The 23,904-nt window shown below is 40.5% G+C and overlaps 1 protein-coding gene across 2 annotated transcripts; it reads left to right on the forward strand.

Moving 5' to 3' along the window:
• The first annotated feature begins 1,605 nt into the window (after nucleotides 1-1,605).
• On the forward strand, nucleotides 1,606-23,846 carry padi2 (peptidyl arginine deiminase, type II). 2 transcript variants are annotated; one of them, XM_050038655.1, is made up of 16 exons: nucleotides 1,606-1,789; nucleotides 9,266-9,437; nucleotides 9,987-10,056; nucleotides 10,355-10,416; nucleotides 12,161-12,278; nucleotides 12,745-12,891; nucleotides 13,045-13,235; nucleotides 14,932-15,035; nucleotides 15,843-15,954; nucleotides 16,186-16,293; nucleotides 18,091-18,242; nucleotides 18,343-18,490; nucleotides 18,681-18,774; nucleotides 20,113-20,192; nucleotides 22,498-22,644; nucleotides 22,760-23,846. In XM_050038655.1, the coding sequence occupies exons 1-16, from the start codon at nucleotides 1,632-1,634 to the stop codon at nucleotides 22,991-22,993; spliced, it is 2,097 nt and encodes a 698-aa protein (XP_049894612.1). In that variant the 5' UTR covers nucleotides 1,606-1,631; the 3' UTR covers nucleotides 22,994-23,846. The 2 variants fall into 2 exon arrangements, with proteins under 2 accessions (XP_049894612.1, XP_049894613.1); XM_050038656.1 differs by lacking the exon at nucleotides 1,606-1,789 and adding an exon at nucleotides 4,795-5,031.
• Nucleotides 23,847-23,904: the final 58 nt, after the last annotated feature.

The following is a 23,904-nucleotide window of genomic DNA, read 5'->3' on the forward strand; positions in this document are numbered from 1 at the left end:
AAGTGGTATTAATATAAACCTTCCACCAGCAGCAAAACAAATCAACAAAGTACTTTACTTGGAAAAAACATTTCAGCATGGCTTAATATAATCAGCAAAATACAGCCCAGAAAATTGAGGCAAAAGCGTGAAGTAAAGCTATAAAAAGACGTTTGAGAATATGTGGCATTAGTTTTAATATTATTATCTTAACCCTTTCATGCATTAATTATTACGACCTCAGCCAAGATTGTTTTCTTAAGTGTTTTAATCCTCTTTAGGCATGAAAAAATCAGTTCATTTTTTTTTCAACATGCATTTTTCACTGAGTTTTTTACATGTCCACTCAGTTTTCAACTAAAGACATATAAACCAACTAAAAGGTTGATACATATTATGTGAAACTATAAAAAATATATTCTTAATGCTGTTAAACTACTCTGCTCATATATTTTAACATATTCTAATACTGTTCAATGCCATGCAAAGATGTTGAACTTTGCTCCTGACTCTCTCTCTCTTTCTGCTCCTCCCTTCTGTACCCCCTCCCTCATTCAACTCCTTCTTCTTCACTCCTCAGCCCCCCACATCCCTCCTCCTGTTGAGCTATATCATTTTTTCAATGAACATTTTCTGCAAAAAAAAACAACAAAAAAGGGGCTAAATATTGTTTCTGTTACAAAAACTGTATATTACCTCCTAATATAATAAATTAATTGATTTACAGCCAAAGAAGTCAGTGCAGATGAAGTAATTTCATAAACAACAAAGTTGCAGTGTCAATTAATAGTAGCTGATATATAGCCAGAGGTGCATGATGTCCAGTTTAGTGGACAGATGATTAATTATAATTTCCTCACAATATAAAATTAATACTTGGAAAATTACTCCTTACATGTTATCTGATGTTACCAGATTTTATCTACCTGTCAGGGTCTCCTATTATATAAGGATTGGCAAGATATTCTTGAGCTGCACAACACTTCTAGCACTCCGTCGGCCATCTTGGTTTTGGAAGATTTGTGTTGCACTGACAGCACCTGGCCAGTGGGTGGCAGTGTATGGCATGACGCACTGGAGCCCACCCTACATTATGTACATACACATAGATAGATGGATACTTTTTTAAAAACTGTTACAGATTGTGTAATGTTTCTCCCGCGGTCAAAGGGGAATCCGGATACCTGTTTGACCTGACCTGTCCTGATTTTGCCAAGTGGTTGTTGTCATGAGAACATATTGCGTAATAGCCTGTGCATAATATGCAGAAAATCTGCTATTCTTATATAGGCCAAGTTTTCATTCATGCACCTGTCATATAGCTGCAGTATGATCTATATGTGCTAAATCATATTAAAGTTGTGGACTCTTGCACTATTGTATCATTTTCATCTGCACACCTCTGAAGCTTGGGAAGCCCTGCGGAACAGAAGCCTCACCTTGTCATCCCATCAGCATCCACACCCCTCGATGGAACATTCATCCTATGACTGAAGGCGACACGTTATTGTTTTCTTTGACATTCACATACGTCTTCCAACAGGTATTATCTCTTGTGTCTCAAATTACATACGAGGGAGCGGCATCCCTGCAAAAACAGGCGACACCGTCTCGGAGATCACTCATCGGTCTGAGGCAGACAGCAAGCAACCATGGCTTCAAGTGCTGACGGCAGGGATTCCTCTGATGCTGTGGCACCTGGGAGGATGAAGTTTAGCTCAGGATATTGCCGCACATGTCGTCTGGAGGTCGCAAGTACTATAAGCGTCGTCCATGTGGTCGGCACCTCTCTGAAGGCAGATCTGAACAGGTGAGCTGTTATGCAATCATTGGTTGGATGACAGACCCTAAACGCAACACTGCAGCATACACACCTAAAGTAATAAAGTACATTTACTCAAATACTGTGAGTAAGTGCAATGTTTAGGTACTTGTACTTTAGCTGAATATTCATATTTTTGCTACTAGTACTCCACTACATTACAGATCAAGATTTAACATAAAGGAAAAATTGAACACAAGTTTAATTGAACACAACAGTTTGTTAAAGATCAAGCAATTTTTTGTGTGTGTGTGACCTCTTCCTTCTTTGCCTGCTCCTTTCAAGATTTATCCTGTGACACTTTGATGGGGGCTCCACCCTACACTAAACCACCTAGCTGTATGTAAAGACCTTATAACAAACACTAATGCATCAGTATTGATATATATATATATTTTTTTTTCATATAAAGGTTAATGTGTCGGTCACAGGAACAAAACGAGTAGGGTGAGGTCAGGTAAGTGGGACACTTTTTGGTAAAACCACCCAAAGTTCTGGAAACTAGCGTCACTGGTAGAACTTGCTGTGGATCTCTGCTCGTAAAATTTATTGCAAAGTAAAGTGGTGTATAATTGTTGCACCTTCCAACACAGAAGAACCCCACCCATACTGGCATGTTCAGGTAACATGGGACAGTCATGTTTGTTTTTTAAAAGATCAAATGTGAAAATTTGTGAAACTTGGGTCTCTGGGTTTTTTGCCTCTCCCTGTCACTGTATTGCATTATTATTTATCCTCATTATTCTTTATTCTTTGTGTTTTAATTGTGCAAAAAAAAAACTTTACTAAACTAATAAACTAGAATCCAGTTCATACATTTGTAAGTTCAGTTATTAATTTATTAAATCCTGAATGTAAGTTAACTATTAATTTAAAAAAATCCTTCAACTTTTTTGCTACGCTGTCCTTCTTCTTTTGCTGCCTGTGTCCTTGTTGCCATTTTGTCTAATGGATGTGTGTGTGTGTGTGTGTAACAGTGATGGCTAATTCTGGACTATTGTGGCTGACATGGACTCACTGCATTGTCTTTAATATTTTTAAGTGACAAAAATACAATCCGACAGGACATCTGGTGCCCTAAAATCATGCTTTCACTTTGGAAAAATGTCAAATTTTAGCTTGACTTTTTGTCCCGCTTCACCAAAATGCACCCTTTTCCCATAAAATGTAAAGTGTATTGTAAAAATATGTGGATCATAAGTCAAATATGTAATGAAATGCAGCATCCTACAACTAGTATTTGCTGCTATACCCTTACTGTTTTGGCTGCATTACTCTATTTACCAAAAATCAACATGCCACATAGCTTACCCTGCAAGGTCTGGGGCAAAGACATGAGATTCTTTCATGTAAAGCACATTTGCGTAATAATGGAATAAGTCAAAGATTTTATTCGCCATTTGTGCACAAACCAGACAGTCTAAGCACATAGGAATTCTTGTGCAGGGCTTCCCAAGTCAAGTTCAGAATATAAAAACAAGAAGGGGAGAGAGAGAGAGAGAGAGAGCGCAGCATAATAAATAGTTATAAAAATATACAAATTTAAAAATTGGGATTAAGACAAATTGCACATTATACATTACAGTATACTTAGCAGCAAGTGTTTGGTAAGTGGCTGCTAATATTCAAAGAGCCCGAGATGTAAAACCGTATTTGTCCCACTTTACCTGACTTCACCCTACTGCAAGATTATACATGAAGAAAAATTGAACAAAGCTTATTATAAACAACATATTATTAAAGATTAACTGCAGGTTCCCACGCCTCTTGGTTTATGAGAATTTTTCTTCTTCCTGCTCCCATTAGTCATCTTATAACCACCTCAGCTTTATCTTGTGCCACCCTGGAGGGGGCCCCACCCTGCACTAAACCACATACACCTTATAACTAACACTGATGCAGGGACGAAACTAGTACTTTTAGTCAAATGTCCAGCCCATGGGCCAGATTGGGCTCGCGAAAGGATCCAATATGGCCCTCTGGATGACTTTGCAAACCTAATATTGATGCACTTGTGAAGGCTGAGAGATTTCAAGTGTCAGGAGCAAGTTAAGCAATTCTCTGAATAATGGGTATTTATTGTGGCCATCAGCAGCGTCAGTACAAAAGAAGCTGTATCAGACTTCTATCTTAAATCAATAACCCTGGAACTCTATTGCTGAGGCCCTGCCAACACTTTTTATTCATAAGTGGTTTGTAAGGCAGTAGCTCAGTCCATAGGGACTTGGCTTGGGAACCAGTGAGTCGCTGGTTCAAGTCCACGCCCAGACCAAAATATGGAGTATGGACTGGTAGCTGGAGAGGAGCCAGTTCACCATCTGGGCACTACAGAGGTGCCCTTGAGCAAGGCATCGAACCCCCTGTCTATGGATGGTCCCCTCACTCTGATATCTCTCCATTTAATGCATGTTTGTGCGTGTGTGTGTGTATGTGACAAACGGAGTGAAAATATTGAATTGAATTGGATGAACAAAGTATATAAAATTAGAAATTTAAACATTTTTACTCCAATACCCTACATCATTTTTTTTGCTTATACTTATGTACTTTTAATTAAGCAGGATTTCTCATGCAGGATTTGTACTTGTAATAGAGTATTCTTACAGTGTTGTTTCCATTGTTTTATCTGAGTAAAGGACCTGAATAGTTTCTCCACCACTGACTGTATCCTAGGGGGAAAAACCCATTGTGCATCTCATCACTGCTGCGCATGCGTGCGGTCATAGATACACTTATTTAATAGGCTGATGGGAACTTCTTCAGATAATCCATTGTTGCTTAAGCCACTCTATTGTGTTCAGTCAATGGACCGACAGTATTTGTGAACCTTCCCTCTAAACAAATAGCCTAACCGAAAGAGGATGAACAAACAGAGACCGACATGAGACTTGAGATTCAGGAGATAGTAACGGGGGTGGGGATGACGGGGGATGGCATTTGGCTGACCAATCAGCGAGCTCAGAGGCTTAAACCTCCGCTACCTGCTTATTATCGCCTGTTGCTCTCTGCTCAGTGTGCAAGTCAGGACCGGCCAGGGTCTGCGATTGCTGATAACGGAAAAGACATTTTCATTTTCAGGACATTAAAACGATTCACTGGAAGTGTGAGCGGCTCACACACTGCGGGGAAACTGCAGTCATGATTCACCCTCGGACTCTCAGAGTAGATTATGGCCAAACTACAAGCGTTTTATGCGTGGTGGGATCGGAACTTAATGTGAACCTGAACAGGTAGGCTCATGTTCCACCTATTGTCTTTTACAGAACATACACACACACATCCTACACACAAAGATCTGGACTATAGACTATGTGCTGCAAACTATTTGGGGAGTTTAAACATGTCATATATGTATTCTATGAGGCTATGACAGTATTTAGGTTCTCCTCTGGGAGTATTGTGTTGCATTGCACTGTATTGTATTGCTGAGTGTGTGTTACACAGCTTGAGTCTAGTGCTAGGGTGTAGGTTTTGTTTAAACATTTCAACACACATATGGAAAAAGGCGTTTGGGGTCCACCCCCAGAAAATTTTGGGTGTCACATTTGAGCATGACACTCAGTTTTCTGCATTCTGGGGAATTTTTTAGCATCAATTTTTTCTTGTTCTTCATCAATTTTTGGTGGAAATCTTCGTCAAAAAATACTACTGCAACTTCCATGTTTTTGTGGTGGTGGGTGGGGGGACACAGATGCACATGCTCCAAATATTGAGGGGGGTGTGTCCCCTGCACCCCACCTTCCCACCCAAATCTACACCTATGGTTTAATGTGTATGTCTCATTCTTTATTTTAATGATGTGGTCAATAGACAGCCAGTTAAAGAGTTAGCATTCAGAGCTAAAATTACATTTAATCTATTGATTTATATAAATAGATAAAAAGTAAATAAAATTGGCGACATGGTGGTGCAGTGGTTAGCATTGTCGCCTCACAGCAAAAGGGTACTCCAGCTTCCTCCCACAGTCCAAAGACATGCAGGTTAATTGGTGACTCTAAATTGTCCGTAGGTGTGAATGTGAGTGTGAATGGTTGTCTGTCTCTATGTGTCAGCCCTGTGATAGTCTGGTGACCTGTCCAGGGTGTACCCTGCCTCTCACCCAATGTCAGCTGGGATAGGCTCCAGCCCCCCGCGGTTTCAGAAAATGAATGGATAAAAAAGATTCCCTTTTTAAATTATAAAACATAAAGTCAGTTGACAGTTTATTATGGACACCTATCTAAAACCAGTGCAGTCTAATACAACAGTCCTGCAATATTTAAGTTTATGATTTTTGTTGGAACAGTGTTGACGAGGTGTTGATTCAACTGTAAGGCAGTTTGGCAGTCAGTTTTATTGTGCTTAAGGAATTCTCCACCCTGTTTATATCAGGTGGAATTAATAGTTGAAACACCACTTGGTTTGATGTAATACAAATCAATAGCACCACAAACTGCACCTCCAAAATGGCCATAAAGTTGAATCAACACCTTGCTAATAAAAACGAAACATTATGACAGTAATAAAAGTAGATGTTACTGCAGGATCATTGTGTTTGACTGCAGTTGCAGTAGTTGTGTGTGTACCTAATAAACTGGCAGCTGAGTGTATAAGAATCCCATTGTTACCCCACATCAGCAGAGCTGTGGGGAGGGTGTCACTTGTCTGTGATGGCAGATCTCATGGTCTTCTGTTTTGTACAGTGGAGAGAATCAACAGTACTCTATTGTTGTCCTCTATCGAGATGTTGTTGTCCCAAAGAAATGTTTGTTCTGCCAGATGCCAGCCTACACAGCACACCAGGGCGAGGTTACTGACTGGGCAGAGGCTGGCACATGGACTGGACTCTAAGGGGCTCTATCTGAGGGATATTTTGGAATATCAATAAATTCCTCCTGCTTATACGGGCTGTGAAGGGATCCAGTCCTAATGTGATAGGAATGTGAGTGACAGGGGACAAAAACCACAGCACTTGCTCAGTCTGTGCAAATATGCTTTCAAAGTTCAGCTGAAGCTAATGTGAGGTTTCAGCAGTTCAGGTTATAAAACCAAGTTATGGTCTTTTTAGTACAAAAAAATCCCTGTTTGTAGTTCTGTTTTTTCCTCCTGAGCTGCACTGGAAGGATTATAGTAACAATAAGAGGGAATTTTACACTAAAAATGACAAACTCATACAGCTGAGGCCTCCAGAGTGAATTTTTGTCCCCCCCATCACTTACACTGGGACCATATCAGGATCTCTTTACACTCTGTGTGGGCAAGAGGAACAATGGCAGCAGCTGATAAGCCTTTCAATGAACAAAGCAAATGGTTTATTTACTGTTACTCATTGTTCTCTGGTATCGACCCAAACGTTGATCTGTGCCTCAGACAGAAAACCTCTCCTGTGAGTACTTGTGTTTTTGAATGCTGTATGTATGGACTGCGTTAAACTTGGAACCCATCAGCTTTTGGTCTGACAATGGGTGTGGGCCAATATTTCAGGCTGACTGGGTCAAGGATGGACTGAACGGGCCAACTGAGCACAGGCCCATTGGTTTTAAGTGTCATGGCCCCCCTGGCCTTCACCTGCAAAGTGTCACTCAAATTACAGACCATGAAGAGACACAAAAAGACCACAAAGAGATGCAAAACAACCACAAAGAGACACAAAACCCCTAAAAGACGCATAGTAACCCAGTCTCACTCCGAAGTCGCCGAACTCTGGCGCTTGGGCAGTGACTTAAGGCCAACTTTCACCTGGGAGAGCAGTGTTCACGTCCTGTACAATTATAAAGCAAAAACCTGTTCTCTTGTTGCCTAAACCCAACCATGTGTTTTTGTTGCCTAAACCCAACTATGTGTCAACAACCACTGACACAGGGTACATTGCACGTCCTATCTAGATGAGGGCTGCAACGATTAGTTGACTAATCGATGACTAATCGACTATTAAAATAATCGGTGACTATTTTAGTAATCGACTAATCGGTTTGAGTCATTTTTCATAGAAAAGTACTATAAAAGTACCCCAAAATACTCTTATTGCAGCTTCTTATGTTGAAATATTGGCAGCTTTACACACTCTCCCATGACGGTGAACTAAAACCCTTTGGCGTGAGTACGAAACAAGACATTAGATGACATAATTTTGAGGTTTGGGAGAAACAGACCGACATTTTTCAACATTTTAACACATTTTTCGATAAAATGATTAGTCGACTAATCGAAGAAATAATCGACAGATTAATCGACAATGAAAATAATCGTTAGTTGCAGCCCTAATCTAGATGTGAATAGTCCAACTCTGGTCAAGCACAGCTGGTTGCTTGGTAACAGCAACAGGTTGGGGCAAGAACATCTGGTTATGCAACTAGGAAATCCTCCGCAGAGCAGACTGTCCCATTTCGGAGACTGTTCAGTTCGGCTGACGTGGTCTTTAAAGGATGTGGCCAATGTAATCCACGAAGGCTGCAGCTCTTGGATTGAGACACAAGGTCGGAGTGAGAATGTGTTTGCAGAACAACTAAAAGAAAAGAAAACCACCACAGAGTGTGTGTCTTGCTCCTGTGTAGGAGAGGTGGTTGGCCTTTTGCATATCTGTGCCTAGGGGCCAAGTATTTTATAATCCGCACATGGATGCGGTTTAGCCTGTGGATATCTGAGCCAAGACTTCCTCCTCTCTGCGTCGTTCATTTCAGCTAATCTATATAAACAGATATCTCCACATGAATGCAAACACAGTCTGCCTCTCTACTGTTTAATATTTACCCGAAGTTCAACCATGATTGATTAATACTATGGCACACACATGCAGAATCTGTTTATAGAGATTAGGACTGCGTAAGATGCGAATGAGACAGATCTATCCTTTAATGGCCCTGTAAGTTCAACTGATGTGACTGTACGGTGCCTATTGCTGAATATAGGTGCAGTCGAGACATTTACACAAAGTAGCTGACACATGGAAAACCTGAAATTTGGCAGTAGTATGAGGTGGGATTATCAGGTGTCCTTGTCTTTAGGCAGGCTATAGGCATGTCTTCACCTGTCTGCCAAGACAAACAAGGGGACTTCAAACAGTTCAAACAGGCTCTGCAACTGAGGCATTTTACACACACACTGTTTTATTTCTTTATTCTGCTACTTATAACATCCTCTGCAGTTTCTATTTGCAACCTCATGTCATTTTTCATCATGTCTTTTTGTGGATGCACGTCATCCTAACAGGCTATTTAAATAAAACAGTGTGTGTTTAAACCACTTTGTTTGCTTTGCTGTCTTCCAAGCACCAAAGAATAAGATTAACTTTATCATGACTTCAGCTGCTACTTTGGTTCGCCACCTGTTATGAAATTTGAGCTTGTGGCTAGCCCGCACACGTCACTGTTTTTCCAAACATATAAACAAATATCTGCTTATACACACGCAGTGTTTGCTTAATACAGTCTGTCTGTTTGCTGTAAACACAGTCCTAACATGCATCAAAATCTTCTGTCTCCTCAGGAGTGCCCCTCCCAGCTCCAAGTTCTTCTCTGTGAAGTGCACTGCCGGTGTTCAGTACAGGATCAACCCCCCACCCCTGGAGACAACCGACCTCTCTCACATCCCTCTCGATGGAAACTCAGTGCTGCTCATCAGCATGGGCTCTGCCAGTCAACATGAAAATGATAACAAGGTAAAAAGGGACAGAAATGCATGACACTGATGTAACAAAGCAGTAAATCATACTTCTTTATTTTGGTATACGCTTATGTATGGGAAATTAACAGCTCCAGGAAATGAGGCATTATTAATGAGAAAATGCACACACAGGAACATGACTCAAGTTAACGCAGAAACAGTTTTTTTTTCCGAGAGTGTTTAGCAATTTCCCCGGAACAGTGTGCTAATATTTCTGGAAGAACTTTATTAGCATTTCAGGTATTAAATATTAGTTTGTTTCTGAGCCTGACACCAAACGACTAAAATAAAAATCTGTGACGTCTGAACTGAATTGTCTGCAGTCACTTTTTAATTTAGTGTAAATATATCAAACTCATCCTCCTTAAAGCATTTGTTCCTCCTGCTTCCTTTGATTAATGATTCATCACTTTTCAAATAACCAGAGCTCAAAAACTTTTTTGATGTGCAATAGGCGTACGGCTCTTAATTTTAAGATTTAAGATGTCAGTATTGTCAAATGTAATTTTGTACGACTAAATGACTTGTGCCTTTGTCTTATAAGCTCTCTGTTCAGTACTATGGGGAAAATAAAGAGGTCTTGGGGAAAGCAGTTCTGCACCTGACAGCTGTTGGTAAGTTATAGCGAGAAGCAACACACAAAAAAAGATTTATAACAACCAATTATTTGCTTAACCTTTAAGCTCTGAGTTGAGTTCAGCATCATATTAGCAGAGCCAAAGCCTAGTGGTGTGTTCAAATGCACACCAGTATCCAAACATGACTCATAGGCTATGTTAACTGGAACAATCTATATTTGGATACACAGGAACTGTCATATACAAATGTATGTAAGCTGTCTTACAGTACAATAATAGCCGTTCTGTGATGTGAACCACTCTCTGTGATAAACAAACTGTGTCTGTCACGCAGAGATCTCTCTTGATGTGGATGCTGACAGAGACGGTGTTGTGGAGAAAAACAACGCTAACAAGGTGAGCTTGAATGTATCAGATGGCTGTACAAAGTCTGACGTTTAAAGAAGGAGAGTCTCTCTTTTTTATCTCTGATAAACAAGTGTAACAAACTGAGTTCTATGTATGGAATAAACTCAGTGCTGCACATTAATCGAATTAAAGTGTTCCTGCCTACTGTGTGTATATCTGATTGTTCTCCACTTTTTTTCTCTATCAGAGGCAAAGTCCTGTTATGAATGTGTTATTAAATTATAGACTGTATAAAATAATGAACGTAGCCACTGTGAAGTCACTCATTGGTTTGTGGACTCCCACTCCGAGGCCACAAGTTCGGCATTCTGGTCGTTGCCATCTTGGTTTTATAGAGCATGTATGCTTTCCAATACCCATACTACCATACTGTATAGAATGCCAGAAAAAGATTTATGCTGTGTCTCAAATCGCGTACTTCTGTACTTACACTTAATATTTTGAGTGCATAAGTGCGTTCACACTGAGAAGTATGGAAAAATGCAGTACACTATGAGTACCTGGATGGTGCACTCAAAACGGTCAAGAAGTTGAGTGTGGAACTATGGACACTTCTCGCCCTCAGTGGTCGCCATCTTGGCTACGTAGCGGAACGGGAGGGACCACTTTTCAAACTGGAAATGGCGGCCGAGGACTGTGCGACCGCGAACAATAACGCGAATGCTAATGCTAGTTTGCTAACTAGCTAATTTGTGGTCGTCATTTCCAGTAAGTGCACAACGGCTGTGTTTAGTTTGAGACAACACTACCCTGTCGAAATTTGCGTACTACACCAATAAGTACATAGTGCAAATATTATACTACATGGTGTACTAATGGAAGTATGTGATTTGAGACACCGCATTAGTATGTCTCAATACATTGTTTGTCAAATGCAGTATGCCAGAAATACCAGGATGTTCTACTACATACATACTACGTCATGAGGAAGTAGTGTGTCCCGAATGTGTGCATACTGCATGCAACAGTACGTACTTTTTGAGTGCAGCTGCAGTACCTACTAAAAGTAAAAAGAAAAATTAAGCAATTTGGAATGCAAGTCATATTTGGACGAGAAGCTGGAGATAAACCTAATGCTAGCTGCTACCTTTGTTAGGACGGTGCGTTTACAAGCCAGGGTAAACTGTACTAATGCTAATTCTAAAGCTAATTTCCGCTAGCGAAAACAGTCTTAAAACCATTAAAACAAAATGGACTTACCAGAAAGAATGAACATCCGACTCCTTAACAGATCTTTAAGTACCAAAGACTGAAAACAACATTTTTTCGGCGACCAAAATGTTGCAATTAACTTTCATGAACTAAAATCACGCTGAAATAACAACAGTTATGGCTACCCTTATACCAGGGGTAGACAACCTGTGGTTACAGGAAATTAGCTATAGAGACCAAAATCTTTTTCAGTACCAGGATGTAAACATGTTTATTTCTGCTGTCAAGTTGTGCATTTTAACATGGTGGTCAATGGGGATTGAGTCGCTCTCGGAGCCAGCCTCCAGCAGCCATTTGAAGAACTGCAGTTTTTGGCACTTCCACATTGGCTTCGTTTTTCCGGCCTGGAGGTTTCTGCTTGATTTAAACACATTTTTGTTTCGACATTCTTTGTATTTCACAAATTTTATATGTGTGTGTAAGAACGTCAAAGTCTGTTTCAGAGGAGCTGTTGTGCCTTTAGATTTTCCATCAAACTGCAAATCAAATTCATTCACATGGTTTGTTGAAAACTTGTTAGGGATCTTGGAAATGGGGTCCTAATGGGCACGGAGCCATCCTGTTGGTCAACTGTGACTCAGAGAAGACCTACTGGAAGAAACCAGACAGCGAGCAGAACCACGTCTCCAAAGTGTCAGGTAAAATAGCACCACTTCCCGTTCACCACTGAATTCTCTCTTTCTTCCCTTTGCACCATTAATTTTTTCATTATTGTTGTCAGCATTAAAAGGCCACTCATATTTGCTTTTGCAAAGTCAGCAGGTTAAAGTGTTGATAGCATAAATCAGTTTGATAAAACTATAACAGACCTCACTGTGAGTGTAGGGGGCGGGCTGATAAAGTGGGCCTCTCAAATGACCTTAGAGTAGACAAACCAGTAGAGCTGAAATTTGATAGTGCAAACAGGTGTTATTTATCATGTGTGTGTGTGTTTTTCCCAGTAATATCATGTATAATCCCACACAGCGACTGTAGTATTTAGCTTCAGAGTTAAAAGCATAAAAAAGTCACTCATGCACATTTATGTCATGTATTTCTTGCATTGCAATGTTATGTAGGATTGAATGTTACACTTAAACAACATGACTCTTGCTGGATGAACAGATTTGAAAGACATGTCTTTAATGGTGCTGCGGACCAGAGGCCCTGCCAAGCTCCCAGAGGGCTACAAGCTCACCATGCACATCTCTCAGGGGCACGCAGAGAGTGTGAGAGTCTTCAGGTCCAAGGGCGTGACAACTAATCCCGTGTGTGAGTAAAGATGTGGGGTGAGAAAACCCCAGACGTGCATGTATTTCAGCTGGTTAATTAAAGGCACTGTGATGTTTTAAACTTTCATACTAACTTCATCTTTTTTTCCCTATTAAGCACTTTAATATAAGCCTTGTTTATGTTGTTCCTCAGCACAGAGAGTCTATGACTACTTTGTGAGGGACTATCCACTGGTGCTGAGCGCTAAGTTCCTGTCCAGGGAAGTGCCTTACCTTGGAGGAGAAGCAGAGATGAACTTTTATGTGGAGGGCCTCAGGTTTTCCGACAAGGACTTCGACGGGCTCATCAGCATCAACCTCAGTCTGTTAGAGCCCATCAGTCCCGTAAGATCTGCAACATGGCATCCACAATGTTACACGTTATTTCATCTCATTAGTTTCTTATGCTGTTTTACCCATTGAGAACCCAACAATGTTCCAGACACACAAGAAATATTGTAATGGTGGATTTCGACTCTAAACAAAATATGCACGCATAAATCATTAGCAATGTTTTTTTTCTAGGATCCGGATTAGGATATTATTTTTTCTGTCCATTTCAATGGATGGAAAATCTGAACGCATAAATCTACCTAATGGTAAAAATGACAATAAATGGTATTAATAGACCCTTTTTCAACTAAAAACATGAGTTCATTCAGGAACACTTTCGTCAAAGAAAACTTTATTTCCATTTGCAGTATTATATTTGGAGGTATGGCTCTGTTTTGGGGCCCCTCTGCCTTTCCTAGGACTACGCAGAAAACCTTTTCCACATGCCTACGTGGAAAGCCTAAGGCAGAGAGAGCACACCTCTCCACACTTCCACGTGCAAATGAGGAAAGTCTGAGGCAGAGAGATCAAACCTCCCTGCCCTTCCATGTGCCTACATAGAGAGCCTAAGGCAGTGAAGACCCCCCAGGAATAGAACAGAGCAGCATCGAAGACAAACAGAAATGACATTGATAAGTCAGACACAACATGAAAAAGAGGAGCTGGGGTGGAGGCACGTTGCAAAGCAGCTTGCAGAGGAAGCAGCAACAGTAGGCAGGCCAGAGTTTAAATAGGGCGCCCTGAATGAGATTCGCCAATTGTTTGCATAGAAAGGAATCGTGATCTATCAGCTGACTCCCTTCCATCAATCAGCTGCTCCATCAGTTGATTGGGCTGTTTGAGATCAGCTGATGTAGCTGGGATGTGAGCTGAGCTTGACATTATGACCTGCCTGAACTAACGCTATGCTCAATTTTATTCATACTTAGTGAACGGTTAACTCATATCAATGAATAAAGTGATTATGTAAAACTCACTGCACATAATTTTTGTATTGAATTTGTCATCTCTACTCAGAATATCCTCAATCTCTCAAGTATATCCAGAAAACAGTTTCTGAACACCTCCTGGGATGAATATTTGGTGTGCAAAATGAATAGGATGCAGTAGAAGCTGATTGTATCATCAGAAAATAAAATCAGAACAGCGTTTCCCCTATTGATTTTCCAGTGACAAATTAGATCCCAGTCCATTCCAATGGATGGATATTTTGGAAAAAGTAAAAGTAAAAGCCATAAATCTTTAATATAAAATTTTGACATGTATACATAATATTAAATCTCACGTTTACTTTGACAACTGTTTAAACACAAATTATGTACTTGCCTTGTGTTTCCTCCTTGCCTCATTGCCAACCATGCTTGTTAAAAGGGGGGCGTGGCTCTACTGCAGTCCACTTTAGATGATGTGGAACGCGGTGATTCATTCACAGACATCCCATCAAATAAGTGTGTGCATTTGGGTGTAGTCATATGACAGTAATCATAGATCTAGGCATCCTAGAAATGTTATGTTCATTGAAATGGATGGGGTTCTGAATGCATTAAACATCTGTTTTTACTCTATGTGGCTGTGATGAAATATAGTTGATTTTGATTTTTCACATGCAACAAAAATATCTGAACTTTTTACATTTTGTACATTTAAGGGAATTTATTTAAAAAAGAAAAACCTACCAAGGTTACATCTCTGTTTCATGTTCTGACAGGGTCTCCCTGAGACGCCTATTTTCACCGACACAGCTGTGTTCAGAGTGGCACCCTGGATCATGACACCCAACACCCTGGAGCCTGAGGAGGTATTTGTCTGCAGGTAAGAGCAGACTGCTGAATAATAAAGATGATGGTGACAATAGATGTGTCAGCATGTTATAGTGTTACACTTCCCCCTTAGTTTTACCTCATACAGCCAAGAAAAGTACCAACCCAGAATGAGTGTTGGCATTGTACGTTTCTGCAAACCACAGATATTTAACATTTGTACATTATTATGTAGTGGATATTTTGAAACTGTAAGCTTCAACAGTACTGTGGTTAAGGTGTGGGTATGTTTAGGCGCAAACACCACTTGGTTATGATCAGGAAAGGATCATGTTTTGGCTGAAAATACCCGGTTTCTGTGCTACACTCACAGCTGGAAATGCCGTAATGTCTTGCTAAAAAACAACCTGTTTTGTTGTTTGTTGGTTGAAACTGGGTTTATAGTGGTCTACAGCTTTGCAAACATCTCGCCAGGTTGTCACAACATCTGCTATTCCCTTCACCTCTAGATGACAAAGTGAGCTCATATACATGTAATCTGAACTGGGTCACTTTAGAATTGTTGATATGATACGTATGAATTGTACAAATGTTAAGTGTGCCAACATTTTCATCTGACGACTAGGCTGAAATTACGCCTGTCAATGACTTGAATGATTTACATTTTCTCTTTTGGTTTCACATGTTATTCTTGATTTATTTCATGTTTTTGTTTTACTCCAAAGAATATGGATAATGACATTGGTCACTGGTACAATTTGAAGATACAAAAAGCCAGATTCATTTGCATTTTGAAATGACAAGAAAATTGCAAACTCTTGCTTAATGAAAACTTCCTCCTCTGTGGTCACCTCCTCAGCACTAAAGACAACTACCAGTTCCTCAAAGGAATGAAGAACCTTGTTGCAAGATGCGGTTACAAGCTCAGGATTTGTCACGAGTATGTGAACCGAGGAGATCGCTGGATGCAGGTATGAAAACTGAATCTGTCACATAAAAAAACAACTGACTTCTTTGAAAATGACAAGCCAGACAAAAGTCAAGTTGGAAACACTGTAGTAACTCTGTCAGTGTCAGTGGATTTCACATTAACCACATCATGAGAAAGAAAAGGAATTATTCATTCAAAACCCCAGAGTCACATGAAATATTCACACGTATCATCCAAGGACAGCAGAAGTTTAACTCATATTCTTTTTCAGGATGAGCTGGAGTTTGGATACATCGACTCACCTCATCACATCTTTCCTGTTGTTCTGGATTCACCTCGAGATGGAAAGATGCAGGATTTTCCGTATCATGAGCTACTGGTGAGACTCACATGTGTCTCTTGAAATCAAGTGTTAAGAGAAACAAAGTGCTTTCAGAAATGGAAAAGCTCAGATAGTGGCAACGTTTTGTGTCTTATCTTAAGGAATCCTTCACCAACAAAATGATGATTTGAAAATGATCACTCACCTAATGTTACATTTAATTTGTGAGGAAGAATTTTCCCAAAACAGCAAACAGAATGAATCGGAGTAAAAGGGGAACTGTGTTTAAAAACCAGAAATCTGTATCAAAACATCAATTTACAAACTCTCACACAACTCGTGCAGTATAATCCAAATCTCATTTATCCAGTCGTTTGCTCAGTACTTCCCATATACATACGTTTATGTTAAAACTACTACTAAAAACCTTACTATATAAAACACTTCCACATACATGGGGTGGCAGTAGCTCAGTCCATAGGGACTCGGGTTTGAAGCCGGAGGGTCACCTGCTCAAGTACCCATCAGGACCAAGCATGGAGCATGGATTGGTAGCTGGAGCGGTGCCAGTTTGCCTCCAAGGCACCACTGAGGCACACCTCAGCAAGGTACCTAACCCCCAGCTGCTCAGGGCACCTGTCCATGGGCAGCGCCTTCACTCTGACATCTCTCCATTTAATAAATGTGTAGGTCCTGTTTGTACATGTGTGTATTTCAGGCCTGAGTGGATTAATTAAGTATTGCTTCTGGGAAAGCGTGTCTGAACTCTGCTTGGGCATTCGATTGAGTTGCCTGAGCGCCCTACTCGTCTGTGTATACGACAGTTTATGCACAAGTGTTTTAAACAGTAATGTTTTAGCAAAAATATATGTGTCTGAGAGCATACGACTGGATAAATGAGACTTGGATCACACTGCACAAGTTGTGTGACAGTTCTGATGTTTTGATATAGATTCGCTGGCCTCCTTTTACTTCAGTTTATCAAAAATTGTTAGATTCTTTGTTGATTGTGGAAGCATGCGAGAAAAACAAACTTTGGTAACACTTTACTTTAAGGTATCTACATAAGGGTGACATGACACTGTCATAACTATGACATGACACGATCATTAACCTGTCATGAACATTATGTACATGTCATAAACGTTTAGAACTGCTGTCATTAAGTGTCATTCGGTTTTTGTAATGACAAGTTGACATTGTTTGGGGTTGTCTTGATTATGACAACTTGACATTAATCAAAGTGACATTACCAGAAGTTGTCTTTGTCATGACAAGTTGACATTAAATTTGTTTGGGATGTCCTTATAATGACAACTTGACATGAACCAGGATGACATTACCAGAAGATGTCTTTATGTCAAGTTGTCATTATAAGGACATCCCAAACAAATTTAATGTCAACTTGTCATGACAAAGACAACTTCTGGTAATGTGTCTTGGATGATATGTGTGCAGAGTTTTACTGTAGAAGCCAGTTTTCACATTCATGTGCTGAAGGTAGGAATTTATTAAGACATGCGTACAAGCAAACAACTTGTTTTGAAGCCAGTTGTGGTTTAATATCAGCTTACGCAACTGTGAAGTTGAAACTTGAAAGTCTGTACACTGAAAACAGTAGGAGATATCTTGCAGCCAACAGTTCAACTTCTGAAATGAAAATTATTTGCATATTCATAGATTTTGGGTTTTTCCATTTGAGAGATAGAACAGATGTAATTTAAAAACATGCTTTAACTAGAAAATTGAATTTTCTTGCAAAGAAAACCTCAGATGAAAATTATTGTTCAAAGCAGAGTATGTTCATGTCTTGAAACGTGTGGAGGGGATCTTTAACCGCTTGGATGTCCTCAGGGCCCGGACTTTGGCTACGTGACAAGGGTGGCTCACAGAAGAGATGTGAGCAGTCTGGACTCGTTTGGTAATTTGGAGGTCAGTCCTCCTGTCACTGTAAATGGAAAAAACTATCCCCTGGGCAGAATCATTATTGGCGTGGCCTTCCCTACGTAAGTTTCTAACAGATCCAGAGATAAGTCCCTGACTTTACAGGAAGGAGAACATGTAGCCAAAGATTTGTGAACATATTTGCATCTCTCTTTCTTTAAGAGCAACTAAAGGACGGAACATGACCCAAGTAGTTCAAGACTTCCTGTGGGCGCAGAAGGTTCAGGAGCCTGTTGCTCTGTTCTCTGACTGGCTCCTCGTCGGCCACGTAGATGAATTCATGACTTTTGTTCCTGCAGCTGACAGAAAGGTAAATACTCCCCTTTAAACAGACACAAGTTAAAAAACTAAACTTAAATATCAAATAGTTCGAGGACAGAAAGCCGCTGGCTGTTAGCAGTTGACACTGACGTGTTGTTAATGTACATATGGGATTGTTTAAGCTTTCAGGTTAATGAGACAGCCACTGTTATCTTTGTCTCTTGTGTTTCTGTGCACAGGGCTTCCGGCTGCTGCTGGCCAGCCCAGACGCAGGCTACAAGCTATTCAGAGGCCTAAAGAACAATGGACACGGACAAGCCAAACTGTTTGAGGGTAGGCCCATCTTTAACAATATCATCAATGGAAAATCTACTGTACAATGTGCATTTCAGGAAACTTATTGTATTATTCTGAAAGGAATACACCACTCCTCAAATGACAATTTGTTTACCAGTTACTCACCCCGTGTTAATTGAATTTGTGAGGAAAACTTAACAGCAAAACTATATCAAAACGTCTGTTTAGAAACTCTCATGCAACAAATGTAGTATAATCTAAGTCTCATTTATCCAGTAAGTATGCTCAGTTGTTCCCAAACAGATAGACTTTTCCATTTCCATTTCCACTTCTCCATTGACAAAAACACTCAGTACATTTACATTCACACTTATGTCGAGCTACGGTTACAGCTCGACTAGGCCATTTAGTTGGACTTCTGTCCTTGTCCCAGCATACAAGCTGCAAGCATGGGAGGGGAATTGATTTATTGACCAAAGTATGTCCCACTCCGCTACAATAGGTGCCAATATGCCCCCTTTCAGTTTGTTATTATTGGACCTTTTTCCGGTTTACCTATTACGTCACAGACCAAACAATCGACAATTGAGTAGGCTATGGTAAGCTAGCGGCAAACTGGTACCATGGTGGACAACTTGATAGCTCTGTACATTTCGTCCGTCCAAAAATGCACAGCTCTGGATGTAGATTTCGTCATGTTGTTACCAGCTTCTTCTTCTGTTGCGCATTTAGTGCTTTCAACCTCCGGGACAAAGCCCGGTGTGAAAACTGTGGAGCATGTGGAGAATGCCTAGGCCAGCTTGGCGATTGACTTCGAATCCCAGTTGCAATATCTGGGTGTGTAACTCAAACTTTTAGAAATTCAATTTAGTACAATTACATGTTGCTCTGCATGTTTATCTGTATTTTAAAAGTCTGGTTTTAGTCAGACAAACAATACATCGATTTTCTCTAATGTCATGAAAACGTAATGAAAAGTCAACCTTGCTGAACAGCTGCTGGTCTACTGCTGCTTCAATCAGTTAGTTTGTTTATGTTGTTGGAGCTTTCTGAACCAACTAACCCTTTAAAATACCACAGTCACACAAGACACAAACAAACTAACTGATTGAGGCAGCGGTCGTTTCACTTAAGTTCAGTATGTTGAAAATTGCTGCTGTTATGGAAGCACTGAGCAAATATCTGGTTGAATAAGACTTGGATTATACAGTTTTCGTAAGGTTTTGCTGTTGTTCGACACAGACCCCTGTGACTTAAATTCATCAAGAATTTTTTTGTTCAATTCAAGGCAACATGGGACAAGTAATTGATATACAAATAATCATTTGGGGGTGAAGTATTCCTTTAACGCTCTGTAAACCACTCCCCCAAAAGGTCTGAAAGATGAAAAACCAAAAACAGTGGATGAGGTACTGAGTGACACGAGTCTTGAAGCTGAAAATAACTACGTACAGGTGAGTGGGACTGTGAAGTTAGACTGACGCCCAGAAAAGCTGGCTTGTACTGTAAGCTGCGCTGCATGGCCAAAAGTATGTGGACAGCTGGACATTACACTAATATCTTTCTGTTGAATACCTCATTCCACAACTACGAGTGTTAATTTCATGCTGTAACAGCCTCCACTCTGTGTGAATGCTCTCCACAGCATTTTGGCAGGCATTTTCTGCAGAGATTTGCTCCCATTCAGCCACAGAAGCATTAGTGAGAGCGGGCACTGATGTTGGGCGATAAGGCCTTGGCACACTGTCAGCGTTTCAGTTCATCCCAAAGGTGTTGGATGGGGGTATGGCCAGGGCGCTGTGGCATTAGGATTTCCCTTCATTGGAACTAAGCTAAATCATGAAAGCCCCATACTATTGCTGCTTCACCAAGCTTCACAGTTGGCATTAAGGCAGCATTGTTCGTCAGGCATCCGGCAGCCAGAATTGACCTATGGCTAAGCCACGCCCCCCCTCCACTCACTCGGACAAAATATCAACATTCAGTGACTGGCGCTATGGCAGGTGTCACAGTACATGGCATTTTGCAGGAGGCAGTTGATGATTTTTGGAGACATAACAATCAGATGTCATTGAGAAGTAACCAAAAGGGCCTAAACTACGCATTGGAGGGATATATTAATCATTTTATCGTTGAGAAGGTCGATGAAAAGCTTAAATTACAAGCCAAAATTTACAGGTCCCAGTGTAAGCGGGATAAACCGCATCTCGTTGCCGTCGCCATCAAAGACAACAAGTTAAAGTGCCACTGAAGTTAAGGTTTTTGGCTCAGAATATGAGAAAAGGATAACGGCCTTTTTACCATCTTTACCAAGAGTGTCTCTCCGTTAGTTTGGTGCTACAGTATTTACACTGAATCATTCAGCATAACATTTGCCAACCTTTGTTATCTCTGCGATTACATTTAAGTTAATGAAGCTAAGCTCCAGAAGTTAACGTTAGCTTAACTAGAGCCCTTTGGACAACAGCTAACAACGATGTACGATCACCAAAGTACAAAACTAGAACAAAATAGGCTAATGAACTCCCAGCAAACAAGGTGACATGATGAACAACGCAGCTAGGAGCTAACGTTAGGCTAACTTTAGCTAACGTTAGCTAGAGATGTTAAAGATAACTTTATATTTCTTTCCAGCAAAGTGACAATATGTTGCCTCAAACACGATGTTGACTTACCTTAGAACAGATGTAGACATCATTGTTAATCTTATTCACGTTGAGTTGATGTTGTTGTCTAACGTTACCACACAACTTTATCCAAAGGAGACACTTTTCTCGGTTGAGATGTGGTTTAAAGTGTAAAAAATACACCTCGTCGCCCAGCCTCTCAGGATACCTTGTGTCGGAGTTGCATGTACCCCATGCACGCCGTTTGACCATTTTTAAACTTCAAATCTCAGACAAAGCTCATAAAACCGAACAAAACTGACTTTCTGTAATGCATTTCAATGGACGTCCAGGCTAGTGTATGGGAATGGCTATACACACTGTGTGGCGGGGCTTAGCCATTGGTCAATACAACCATCAGAAAGCCAAGGAAGTGAAGGAGGACTCATCACTCAGACAACACATTTTTATTGCTCTGGAGTCAAATGGCGGTGATCTTTACACCACCCCACTTGCCTTAAAGCTCCTGATGAATAGTTCTTGTTCTGACGTGCCCTCTAAATCGCAGTTTGTCTTCTCACAACCAAGTTCAAAGCAATTTTTACACATTATGTGTCTCAGCACTTGACGGCCCTGTTCTATGAGCTTGTTTAACCAACTGCTTCAGGATGTTTTGCATTTCACTGTAAAAGCACATATAATTGAGCCGGGCAAATGGATAGATGGCATCCTATAATTCTGTGAGATCTTTGAGCTCTTAAGTGTGACACATGCATTGCAACCAAATGTTTGTCTGCAGAGATTGCATTCCTGTATGGCTAATTATATGGACATTTTAGCAATGAGTTTGAGTCAGTTGACGCTTCTAATTCACAGGGGTGTCCACATACTTTTGGCCACATAGTGTACCTTTTGTCTGCAGCAGAAGTAGCCCAAACAAGGATTTACTTGTGCACTGTGATATGACATACTGGTTCATTTCAGTGTTTGTTTTGTTACTGCTTATTTTGCATAAAGCACTTTGTAACATCTGTTTTAAGAATTGCCAACAGACCAAGGTTACAGAATGTAATGAGCAAAAATGAGTTCTAAAACTTGTATGTTGTGTAGTTTGTGCCATTGATGTCGTTTTTTACCTGCTGTTCTCTCCCAGAGCTGCATCGACTGGAACAGAGATGTGTTGAAGAGAGAGTTGGGCCTGGACGATGAGGACATCATCGACTTGCCGATCCTCTTCAAGTTAGTGGTGGAGAAACAGGATAGAACACAGTTCAGAGCGGTGGCTTACTACCCTGACATGGTGTGTTCAGACACTTTAATTAACTGTGATCATTTTTAAACATAAGAAGTATTAAAGCACATGGCAAGTGAATCGAGGAGCCGTGAGTTTCATGCCCTGTCACATCTGTCTGCAGGTTAACATGATCGTCTTGGGGAAAAACCTCGGCATCCCGAAGCCCTTTGGTCCCAAGGTGAATGGTTGCTGTGCCCTGGAGGCTGAGATGTGCTCCCTGATGGAGGGCTTGGGCCTCAACTGCACGTTCATCGACGACTTTGCCTCCTACCACAAGCTGCTGGGAGAGGTGCACTGCGGCTCCAACGTCCTCAGGAAACCGTTTGACTTCAAGTGGTGGAACCTGGAGATGTGAATGAAAACTGAGCAGTGGGTGGAGATGGGTCAGAGGGGTTTTAAAATGCTAGATTGTATTAGAAAACAATAGAACCTCGACTTAACTGTAGGTTTTAGGGTTGGTGTTTTTTTGTCAAAGCCTTATACTATCTCAGAAATCATGAAAGCTTCATTTTCTTTTACTCACTTTGCAATAAGTGCCACTTTTTTTCCTAAAATACTTCCACAGTAACAATCAACATTAATGTATAGAGTTACCCCACACGCTGATCTATTATGCATCATCTTTATTAAACATTTTTGTTGGCTTTATTTACAAAAAGGATGTAAAGCAATATTTACAAAGATGTCTTTTGAACAAGGGATTAAGCAGACTGTCGACAAGAACAGAAATACAATCATTTGAATCGAGCACAAAGAAGATTCACTCCCAGTTGTGGATCGGCCACTGGCGTACAGTGCAAGCACAGTTAGATGAATGGTACCACATAGTGATGTGCAGTAATAATACAGAGCCACAAGAGGGCGTACTTCATCTACTCAAGCATTTCCAAAGTCCAGAGGAAAATCATTTGAAATCATATCTTTTCATAAATCAGTTTAAAAGGCTGCAATGCACAAATGTGTAAATCCAAAAATGTATCTTTGTATTTTTTCTATGCAGTTTTTGTTTCTGTAGAGTCAAATGCAAAATGTTACTGTGTTCTGGGTGAGCTATCAACAGCTTAATGAATACAGTATGTACCGTATTTGGTCCAGTGTCTTAAACCTTTTGTACTTTCACAAACTGTAAATGCTGTCTTTAATTCAACATAGACAATAAATCTCATGTCCGCTCAAGTCATATCACTGAAATAAAGCAACTCCACGAATCTGTTCTTTCCTTCATTACACACTGAGGACAGGAAAAAGCTTCTCCGCTCAGGGAAG

Source organism: Epinephelus moara, chromosome 24 (assembly GCF_006386435.1).
Source record: "Epinephelus moara isolate mb chromosome 24, YSFRI_EMoa_1.0, whole genome shotgun sequence".
NCBI classification, from domain to species: Eukaryota; Metazoa; Chordata; class Actinopteri; order Perciformes; family Serranidae; genus Epinephelus; species Epinephelus moara.